General features: G+C 44.7%; 1 protein-coding gene across 1 annotated transcript in view; it reads right to left on the bottom strand.

Moving 5' to 3' along the window:
• Positions 1-12142, bottom strand: part of atrn (attractin) — a gene marked incomplete at its 5' end in the record, with an annotated part of 226984 nt that overhangs the window by 20531 nt on the left and 194311 nt on the right. The window contains one exon of the mRNA XM_083634035.1: positions 6175-6282. Within this exon, the coding sequence (XP_083490161.1) occupies positions 6175-6282 (108 nt within the window). The remainder of the gene's footprint in view (positions 1-6174; positions 6283-12142) is intronic.

Below are 12142 nucleotides of genomic sequence, written 5' to 3'. Positions count from 1 at the left end.
ACCCAGTTCAGACTCAGAGAAGCCTCCCCTGCCCCTCGTCCGCTGCACTGCTTCTCTGAACAGGGGGCGCTTGTTTAATGTCGCCGGGGCGTCCCCCGCGCGTGTCGGCTGTGTTGTTGTGAAAACGTTTTAAGACAAAGAAGAAACTTTCTTTCTCGTTCTTTCCTGTTTTCAACCCAAAGTGAGTACAAGTCTTCAACCGTGGATTTAACTCGCCTGTTTCCAAAGTGAAAGTTGGAGTCGCTCCATATAGATACAGCAGCTGTGTTTCTCTAGCCATTCCTCCTAAACTCTCTCATTACATTAGGTTCAAAAGCCCACGCGAATCTAACGTTATATCAGCCAGTAATTCAGTCGGTTTTCTGCCAGCTAGTTAAATTCAACACACACACGTTGTTGGTGAGGATCTGTAATGTTAACGTTATTTGTTTTGCGCCGTTCAAATTGCTGGTAGTGGCAGCCACTGCCCACTTCAGTCGCCTGGCTCTGTGCTGTAGCACAGAGCAGAGGCTAATAGCCTATTCAAGCCCGCTGGTATCACGTAGAGCTCAGGCTCAGCTGTCCTGTTGTTAACGTGAACGCATTGCAGCGGCTAGCGAAATGGCATTACAGCAACGCAGCGACTTAATAAATAATTAATTATTCCCCCAACCCCCACCCCAATGACGATGCCATCATCCAAAATGATGTTTCACTGTAAAACAATCACGATGGGTATTTTGGTGACATCGCACAACCCTAGTGGTCACCACAACCAAAATATTACCCACAATCCCTTGCGCCCACATTTTACAACATAAATCGCCCATTAATCTTCATAAACAGCATTTAAAATGTGTAATAATGGATATATGAGTCGGTAAAACAGTTTTTGTAATTGTTTTATTTTATTTTATTTGGTGAATGAATGACACCATGTTACAGACACAGAGCGTAGTATAAATAGGTTTTGATATGATTGCCGTGTTAGGTTCAACTGACCCCTTGCGGCTGGATGGATAGAAGCAAGTTGGTCAACAGTACAGTCCTGACAGCATGAATGATGATTGAATGATATTATTGTATTTCTATGTTGTAAGTAATATTTTGGTCACTGGCATGAACTGGATGAAAATGGAACATGGAACTAGAATAAAATAGAAGCGAACTACGCGACGCGTTCACATAATGTATGCGGACTGTTGTGCGCAATGCAGATAAACTTCCGGTGGCGTAGTATCAAGAATGCGAACGCGTGTGTGTGAACGTGTAACAAAATTTCTCCAACAGTGCCACACGTGTACACGCTGTAAGTAGCTACAGTACGCATCTTGTTGTCACGCGTGATGTAGTTTGCGCACGTCATATTGCGCGTGCGCGCGTGACAAACATTTTCTATCATCTTCATGTGTGCGTTTATGCATGCGTTCGCGAAAAATGCATAAACATTACGCGTAATGTTATGCGGGGTGCACAGTCAGAGCGTGTATGCGTGCGCGTGTACGCATGACCATTACAAGTCAATGGGGAAACTACATGACATGTCAAGCATTGCTTTGCTACACAGGCATCAAAGCATGCATGTGTGACGCGTTCAGTTGATAGCTGCGCATGTTTATTGAGTCGTTTGGACCTCCATACACACACACACACACACACACACACACACACACACACACACACACACACACACACACACACACACACACACACACACACACACACACACAATAGTGCAATAAACCTGTGTTATTTTTATTTGAACACTCTTGGACACTCTTGGGGACACTGTGAACACTTTCATCTTATTCTATTTAATACTTTATCACTTCTACTTTATTACCTCTCCTATTTAACTGTTGCCTTAATTGCCCTTCACATACACTGTTTACATTGTTGCCCTATTTAACTATTGCCTTATTGTCTATTTGTTGTTTGCTGTGATTTTGCCCTATTTACCTACTGCACCTTGTCTGTAACAGAGCCCAGCCCACAGCATAATAATTTCACACGCGCTTACTTTTTGGTCAGAATGCTAAATTGAGATGGACTGCTTGCACACTGTGTAACGTTCATGCAAAACCTGGACGAAATCATTAGATTCAGACCTTACATTTTGTATATCATAAAAAGAGTTTGAACTGTGAAAACATTGGTGTGAAATGGCTTTAGCTACAGTACTGCCACTTCTATGTAAGTAACACTTCTAATGTAGTGGCAACTCTAGTCTCTTTAGCCCTGACACCTGCTCCAATGAAAATGTAGCAACAGCACTGTAGTCATGTGGACCGCCATGAGTAAACAGAGAGTAGGCATCAAGCCAACTCGACATGTATATTCCTGACTCTGTTCCACGCTACAATATTAATAACCCAAATTTGATCTTACCACTCTTTAAACAGCACTATAAATATATGAAGGCTTTTGTTCCAGAAGGCTGCATATCCGTTTTGGCAGAATTTTCTACCTGCAATTATTCAGTCAATATTTCAAAAGCACAGATGGTTCCATCTACCAAAACAAGGCTGTTTTCTAAGATGAATCATAACTTTAATAGTAGCCCCTAATATGCTTTATTTTCATGCCAGCAATCATTTCCTAAGAGTAGGCGTCAAGTTGTTTTTCCAAATGGTGCATATCTCAATGTTGGAGTGAAACTCTTCAAATCTAATTTCTAACTATAGTCTTACTCTACAATAGTTTGCTCTTATTTGCATCTATTTAACTCCAGGGTTAACTGGATTGAGCCAAATCCCCATTGGAATTCACAGCATACCCACTGTACCTGCTATAATGTGCTTTGTTACTCATCCTCAGCCCACTTTCATCACACACACGCGCACTGACACACACACACACACGTGCACGGACGCACGCACAAACACACGTGCACGGACGGACGCACACACACAGACACACGCACGCAGGTCCTGCCTTCACTCTGTCCCAGCAAACACAAGCTGCATTGACCCTCATTAAGTCTACTAGACCTTCCAATGGGTTAATCTCCAGAGTTAAACCCATGGCTGTATTAAAAGAAACTGGATAGGGTATAGGAAGGGAGACGTGAAAGTAAGCTGCTCACTGGTGCATGAAGCATTTTGAAGGGGTTTTTCTTCCTGGTTTTACTTCCGTGATGTGCGACCCAAGGTGGTTGCGTTCACGAGCGAGCCCAGGCCCAGAGTTATAATGGCCAGAGCCATAGAGAGAGAGGCAGCTCCAGAGTTATAATGGCCAGAGCCATAGAGAGAGAGAGGGAGCTCCAGAGTTAATGGCCAGAGCCATAGAGAGAGAGAGGGAGCTCCAGAGTTATAATGGCCAGAGACATAGAGAGAGAGAGGGAGCTCCAGAGTTATAATGGCCAGAGACATAGAGAGAGAGGGAGCTCCAGAGTTATAATGGCCAGAGCCATAGAGAGAGAGAGGGAGCTCCAGAGTTATAATTGCCAGAGACATAGAGAGAGAGAGAGCTCCAGAGTTATAATGGCCAGAGACATAGAGAGAGAGAGAGCTCCAGAGTTATAATGGCCAGAGACATAGAGAGAGAGAGAGCTCCAGAGTTATAATGGCCAGAGACATAGAGAGAGAGGGAGCTCCAGAGTTATAATGGCCAGAGACATAGAGAGAGAGGGAGCTCCAGAGTTATAATGGCCAGAGACATAGAGAGAGAGGGAGCTCCAGAGTTATAGTGGCCAGAGACATAGAGAGAGAGAGGGAGCTCCAGAGTTATAATGGCCAGAGCCATAGAGAGAGAGAGGGAGCTCCAGAGTTATAATGGCCAGAGCCATAGAGAGAGAGAGGGAGCTCCAGAGTTATAATGGCCAGAGCCATAGAGAGAGAGGGAGCTCCAGAGTTATAGTGGCCTGCAGTGGGTTGCACCAGCTGTGCGTAAGTTGAAAACTAAGTTAGTTTGAACGTAAAATCTCACTAAGTCCGAGTTTACGCACTACTAAAAATATTTGGGTTGCACCAAGTGAAATAGTTACAACTTAGGCATAAGTTAGAACTTAAATTTGACACCTATGTCTTACTAGGTGTAAAGTCCTCCGTAAAAAATAGCAGTTGGCACGGATTGCAACTTGGCACCGTGGCGCATCGTGGTTTTGCGTCCGCAACGCGCTCTCCGTGATCAATTATTACACCCTTTGATATTTATGACTCACGCTTTTGTTTCCCACAAGCTGCAGCACTGCATACAAATTAAAATAACCGCAACAATTTAGCGAGGCAGGATGTTGGTAAATTAGCCTACAATACTATGAAGAGCTCACAGATAAACGTTAACAGTAATATGAACCTAAACGAACGTTACTCAATAACGTTCTCATTTGGTTAGTGTTGATGAAATATGAAAGCACAAATTTGCGGTGGGCAAGATGTCCCAACTGTTTTCACTCCACTTAATTAAACAACCGTAAATAAACACCGTTTCCACTGTGCTTTTCACTGTTTGGCTACAGGAAGTGAAAACGTAATTTTCCGCGACACTATTTTTGTTAGTATGGACTTTAGGGTCTACTAGTTAAGATGTATCTTACGTCTCCGTGGTGCAACTAAACAAAGACACAACTTTAGTGTCAAACTAACTAGTTTGAACGTAGCAGTTAGTGTGGACTTTACACCCCAACTTAAGAGAGAACTTACGTTCAGCTGGTGCAACAGGCTGCAGAGCCATAGAGAGAGAGAGGGAGTTCCAGAGTTATAGTGGCCAGAGCCATAGAGAGAGAGGGAGCTCCAGAGTTATAATGGCCAGAGCCATAGAGAGGGAGCTCCAGAGTTATAATGGCCAGAGCCATAGAGAGAGAGAGAGCTCCAGAGTTATAGTGGCCAGAGCCATAGAGAGAGAGAGAGCTCCAGAGTTATAATGGCCAGAGACATAGAGAGAGAGAGAGCTCCAGAGTTATAGTGGCCAGAGCCATAGAGAGAGAGGGAGCTCCAGAGTTATAATGGCCAGAGCCATAGAGAGAGGGGGAGCTCCAGAGTTATAATGGCCAGAGCCATAGAGAGAGAGGGAGCTCCAGAGTTATAATGGCCAGAGCTATAGAGAGAGAGAGAGCTCCAGAGTTATAGTGGCCAGAGCCATAGAGAGAGAGCTCCAGAGTTATAGTGGCCAGAGCCATAGAGAGAGAGAGAGAGCTCCAGAGTTATAATGGCCAGAGCTATAGAGAGAGCGAGAGCTCCAGAGTTATAGTGGCCAGAGACATAGAGAGAGAGGGAGCTCCAGAGTTATAATGGCCAGAGCCATAGAGAGAGAGAGGGAGCTCCAGAGTTATAATGGCCAGAGCCATAGAGAGAGAGAGGGAGCTCCAGAGTTATAATGGCCAGAGACATAGAGAGAGAGAGGGAGCTCCAGAGTTATAATGGCCAGAGACATAGAGAGAGAGGGAGCTCCAGAGTTATAATGGCCAGAGCCATAGAGAGAGAGGGAGCTCCAGAGTTATAGTGGCCAGAGACATAGAGAGAGAGGGAGCTCCAGAGTTATAATGGCCAGAGACATAGAGAGAGAGAGAGCTCCAGAGTTATAATGGCCAGTGCCATAGAGAGAGAGAGAGCTCCAGAGTTATAGTGGCCAGAGCCATAGAGAGAGAGGGAGCTCCAGAGTTATAATGGCCAGAGACATAGAGAGAGAGAGGGAGCTCCAGAGTTATAATGGCCAGAGCCATAAAGAGAGAGGGAGCTCCAGAGTTATAATGGCCAGAGCCATAGAGAGAGAGGGAGCTCCAGAGTTATAGTGGCCAGAGCCATAGAGAGAGAGAGGGAGCTCCAGAGTTATAGTGGCTGGAGCTACAGTATAGAGAGAGAGTGAGGGAGAAAGAAAGAAAACTGAAAATCCAGAAAACTGTGGTAGATTCTGGAGAAAAATTGGCTCATAAAAAAACATGATAACTCTGAGTCGTTTTTGGCTTTGAGTTATACACAGAAACAATTTCCCAGAGTTTACAGCTGCTGCTTTGGGAATTTCTGTTTCTGGGCTGCAGGGCATCACGTGACTTGCAATACCGCACTTGGCCACCATGTTCAATTTACTTCACGGCCCAGAGCTGTTCCTGGGGGCTTGGCTAAACCCCAGACATGAGGGTGAGTGATGGTGCTAATGAAGAGCGGAGCCTCCCGGCCTGCATGGCTGTCAGCCCAGACACCGCTTTGATCTCCGGGGTTCAAGCAGGCGACCTCTCCAGCTAAACGCTGCCCTCACCTTGACGTTTCCTCCTATCAGGTCAGGCGGCTCCTCGTCCGTCTCCAACGCCACGTTGATGGTGGCGAAAGGCCGGCTCGCCATCTGCTGCATCTCCCTCAGCAGTTGCTAGGGAGAAGGAGGAAGAGGAGGGGAGCGAAGGTCAGGTCAACAGAAGAGAGTCTATTCTCTAATCAACTGCCTGCCAAGATCAAGTTATTCAACACTGGTACAGATGGTAGTTTCTTAAAGGGGCACTTCACCCAAAAACAATGCAGATTTATTTTGCACATGATCTCACACACATATCTGAAGACTGTAAACAGCTTTGTAGATATTCATTTAGTTTGACAGTTATAGAGAGTTTGACTTGAGGTAAGTTGATGCAGTGATGTCATCGGAAGGCGCTGAATTGGGTTGTATCAATTACAAGTCTTCTGGTGACATCACTGGCAACAACTTTACTCAAATCAACGCTCAATAACTGTCAAACTAAATTAATGTCTGCAAAACTGTTTACAGTTTTTGGATATGTGTGTGAGATCATGTGCAAAATAAATCTGCATAGTTTTTTGGTGAAGTGTCCCTTTAGGCACTAGTACATGCATCTTCAAATAATGAAGATATTCCCATATTTTCTGTGATTTATAAACAAAGTGAGGCATCTGTGTCATCAACTGTCAAAGCAGCTGGAATGAAGAGGAAAACAAACACCGTCAACTGTCAAGACACCAACACTTGAAACCCTGAGTCACTCCCCTCAAAAACCTCTTGGAACAAACAAAAACACCTGTAAGTGTCACATAGGCAGACATGAGAGAAAAGACAGAACGGGGTAGGCAGACATGAGAGAAAAGACAGAACGGGGTAGGCAGACATGAGAGAAAAGACAGAACGAGGTAGGCAGACATGAGAGAAAAGACAGAACGAGGTAGGCAGACATGAGAGAAAAGACAGAACGGGGTAGGCAGACATGAGAGAAAAGACAGAACGAGGTAGGCAGACATGAGAGAAAAGACAGAACGAGGTAGGCAGACATGAGAGAAAAGACAGAACGAGGTAGGCAGACATGAGAGAAAAGACAGAACGGGGTAGGCAGACATGAGAGAAAAGACAGAACGAGGTAGGCAGACATGAGAGAAAAGACAGAACGAGGTAGGCAGACATGAGAGAAAAGACAGAACGAGGCAGGCAGACATGAGAGAAAAGACAGAACGAGGTAGGCAGACATGAGAGAAAAGACAGAACGGGGTAGGCAGACATGAGAGAAAAGACAGAACGGGGTAGGCAGACATGAGAGAAAAGACAGAACGAGGTAGGCAGACATGAGAGAAAAGACAGAACGAGGTAGGCAGACATGAGAGAAAAGATAGAACGAGGTAGGCAGACATGAGATAAAAGACAGAACGAGGCAGACATGAGAGAAAAGACAGAACGAGGTAGGCAGACATGAGAGAAAAGACAGAACGGGGTAGGCAGACATGAGACAAAAGACAGAACGGGGTAGGCAGACATGAGAGAAAAGACAGAACGAGGTAGGCAGACATGAGAGAAAAGACAGAACGAGGTAGGCAGACATGAGAGAAAAGATAGAACGAGGTAGGCAGACATGAGATAAAAGACAGAACGAGGCAGACATGAGAGAAAAGACAGAACGAGGTAGGCAGACATGAGGGAAAAGACAGAACGAGGTAGGCAGACATGAGAGAAAAGACAGAACGAGGTAGGCAGACATGAGAGAAAAGACAGAACGAGGTAGGCAGACATGAGAGAAAAGACAGAACGAGGTAGGCAGACATGAGAGAAAAGACAGAACAAGGTAGGCAGACATGAGAGAAAAGACAGAACGAGGTAGGCAGACATGAGGGAAAAGACAGAACGAGGTAGGCAGACATGAGAGAAAAGACAGAACGAGGTAGGCAGACATGAGAGAAAAGACAAAACGAGGTAGGCAGACATGAGAGAAAAGACAGAACGAGGTAGGCAGACATGAGGGAAAAGACAGAACGAGGTAGGCAGACATGAGCGAAAAGACAGAACCAGGTAGGCAGACATGAGAGAAAAGACAGAACGAGGTAGGCAGACATGAGAGAAAAGACAGAACGAGGTAGGCAGACATGAGAGAAAAGACAGAACGAGGTAGGCAGACATGAGAGAAAAGACAGAACGAGGTAGGCAGGGGAAAAATCCACAGCATATGAAAATCAAACAAAACTACAGACCATCTTGCGATGGGATCACACCAGCCGCGCCTTAAAATGAATGTGGGCCTGGGGCGTAAAGTGTGGGCGGGGCCTTCATTTTGATGTCAACGTGTAAAGTTTTGAGAATGCATCTTGCACGGTTTTGATGCTAAATGCGGTGACAAAATGTGACCACAGACAGACAGACAGACAGACAGACAGACAGACATAAAACACCTGACAAAGTACTCAAAATGGCTTCTGTGGTAGTTCGCGACACACACGCACGTCGCACGCACACACGCGCACACACACACGCGCACACACACACACACACTCACTCACTCAAAAGGTGAAGACAATAGCTGTCGCGGCTCCTAAGAAAGGAGGGGTCTCGCGGAGACAGTTCACAGAGGAAGTCAAGCAGTGAAGATGGAGATTGATGCGGTTTGTCTGCGTCGGTGTTCATGTTGACAAAGACACTCCAAAGAAGTTTGACACAAGCCATTAGCCTCTGTGTCATGACAGTGAGAAACAGGCAGAGCGCAGGCGGGAGGAAAGGGCAGCGTCAACGCCAGCCACACCTTCATGGTGTTTCTGTGTCATATTCATGCAGGGGTTAAGGCTCGGGGGAGGGGCTTCCTGCTCGACTCAACAGCTCTCAATTAAGAGCCCCTCCCCCCCCCCATCCCCCGCGAGGCTGTCGATTATAGTTATTGACATCTTCACACTCACTGTCTGCACGTGACGCCTTATAATCATATCCTCAACAGGGGTTAAGGATGTAGCTTGAGGGGAAGTCGCTCTCGACAGGAAAGCCTGACAAGAGAGAGAAAATAAAGAAAAATCCAAACTTCATGTTCCGGATTCTCTTTGTGTAGCAAGCCAACTCATTAAATCCCCATGTCTGTCTGGGGATGAGTGCTCATATCCAGATCTCGCTAGTCTCCTCCCCGTGATAACAGCTGTGCTTGGAAGAGCTGACCGCCCCCCCCGGCCGAGTAACTACTTTTAACCTTAGAGAAATAAAGAACCACTCAAAAGTTTAACATTAGTATTATTATTATTTTTTACACATTTTTCAAACTAGTAATGTAACATTAATTCCACTCTTGGAGGGAGGCTACCTGCCATGGGAGTTGAGAATACTGTATTAGACATGAATAGCAGTGATACACACTCTACTATACTACTTATACTGCACACGCACACGCACAGACACGCGCACGCACGCACGCGCGCACACACACACACACACACACACACACACACACACACACACACACACACACACACACACACACACACACACACACACACACACACACACACACACACACACACACACAGCAGCTGGGTAGAACAGGTGTGATGTTAGAGGTTCTCTAAATAGAATACCAGACAGTATAATGTGATCTGATGGAACTGGTGCAAAGGTGTTACCTGGATCCAGCCCCCCATGATTGGCTAATTATCCGTTCTGTTGATATTTGGTGGCTAAGCACTTGGCCATGTGATTTTCATCATTAATAGTCTTTTGGAGCTGCCTTCCTCAATGCATTGTCACCTGGCCCCATGATATGTCTACATTATTTCATTTGCACATTGATCAAACAATAGTGAACTGAGGAATGAAATCAGAGGGGCTGATCAAAACATCTCACATGGAAACATAGAAAGAAACAACACAAATCAGCAATGACAAGCAAAGCGACAAAGCATAATTTAAATGACAACAGAACACAACATGTTGTGAAATGGTAGAACAACAATAAGACTCATAAACTAACAGGGGGATGGGGAACAATCAAGAATCAATCCTCAGCCTAGATTAGTCCAGACCATGCTGTGTTTTGTCTGACTGCTACAGATGCAGGACAACTTTCCAAAAGGACAAATAAATAAACTAACTAACTAACTGACCAAACAGTGGTGAATAGTTGTTTCACTAACATGTGCAAAGATAAACACAGGCAGATGCCTCCAACACAAAAATTGGCAAGCAAGCACCATCTAACTTCTTAATGCCGTAGTACACTTCAACTAATGTAGTTATCCATAGGGCTTGGTATCGAGTTTCGATACTTACTTGGCACCGAAATGAAAGCATCGATACTAAGGCGTATCGAAGTCAATCAATACCAATTTTCGATACCAAAACAAAACAGCGTCATTGAGCCTATAAGCATGCTTGCACACCACGCTCTAATACGGCTGGTGATTGGCTGTCATGTAGAGGCATGCAGGAAAAGTTACGCCCACTTTAGCCAGTGTGTGTTTGTTGTGAGGCAGGCAGCGTGCGGTGCGGAGACAGAAGTGGAACTAGCAAGCTAGTCTAACAAGCTATAGTCCTATCCTGGAGTACCATATGGCGAAGATGATGAAAAGCAGGCAAAGAAACAGAAACAACAAGGACTGGTTTCCACAGACAAGAGAAATAATCGAGAGGTGGGTCAGCTTACCGCAAGTTGTTGTTGATGTTAGTGGTTATCAGAGCCCTCAGTCTGGCTGTGAGTTGTAGCTAGCATTAGATCGTTTAATTAATTGGCGCCCTAACGTTATGCGCAAGCGGGCATTGTGTATTTTTAGCAACTCGTTAACAAACGCTGATGTCGTGATAGTTTGTTGATTGTAAATGCGATTCACTTTGTGCCATTAAGGCTATATTGATAGGCTAGTAGTCAATGTTCAACTATTGTCTTCCATGCATGAAGTGGAGCTGTCTCGTCAGTTTTGACAAGAATGACGTTGTGTTGCAGCAGTGAGCATTAAACACTGATTTGCAACTCTCCGTTTTGCACTGAAAACTATTGCACTGATTTATTTGTTTTACATTTCTTTCCTTTGTAGTACTCAATATGTTTTTGTAGGGACAGCAATACGTTTAGACAACTTAAAGTAATGTTACATACAGTAGGTTTTATTTTTTTTCTGCTGTAAAACTTGAAAAAAAAAACTAAAGATTTGTATCATAATTGTCAATGTGTAATGCAGTTTTATTTTTGTTAAAATGGATATTTCTAAAAATTGGTATCGAAAAAAGTATCGGTCAGGAACCGGTATCGAAATCAAAGTATCGAAAAGGTATCGATATAGAAATTTTTTGAACGATACCCAGCCCTAGTTATCCATTGCGGCAGTTAATGAGCAGAAACAGACGAAAACACAAAATGAGCAATTCATTGGTCTGGAGTCAGAGGACAGAAGTCCTATCAAATCAGCGTCCAGTACATCCTACTGCCTGAAGCATCCGAGTGCCAACACAGCCCTCGCCAGTGGATGACTGCTGTGTGTTGTGTCGTCAGATGACAGACCAGTGGAGTCAGTTTGGTTAGTCTTTGAAGTACCACACTGCTATAAATCTACTACTCACTACTATCAAGTACCAAATATATTTGAACGTTCCAGCCAAATTGCAAACTCAAATGCCACCACTTTTTGTCAAAAAATCACAACTAACGACTTCCATGGCTCTGTGCAAGGCTTGTCTGTGAGGACAAGATGAGGGTAAGAGTTAGGCTCATAATGAGCTTAAATTAAGATGTGTTATGGTGTGTTGCAGTTTAGAAAGTACGTCTTTGGATTTCGGGGGCCTCATTGCCTCATCCATAATGATGCAATGGGGTGAGCCAGACAGCAACATCAGACTGTGAGAGTCTACATGCAGACAACATCAGACTGTGAGAGTCTACATGCAGACAACATCAGACTGTGAGTCTACATGCAGACAACATCAGACTGTGAGAGTCTACATGCAGACAACATCAGACTGTGAGAGTCTACATGCAGACAACATCAGACTGTGA

This window comes from Poromitra crassiceps (genome assembly GCF_964638095.1).
Source record: "Poromitra crassiceps genome assembly, chromosome: 3".
In the NCBI taxonomy this organism is placed as follows: Eukaryota; Metazoa; Chordata; class Actinopteri; order Beryciformes; family Melamphaidae; genus Poromitra; species Poromitra crassiceps.
This window is presented reverse-complemented; position numbering and strand designations above follow the sequence as displayed.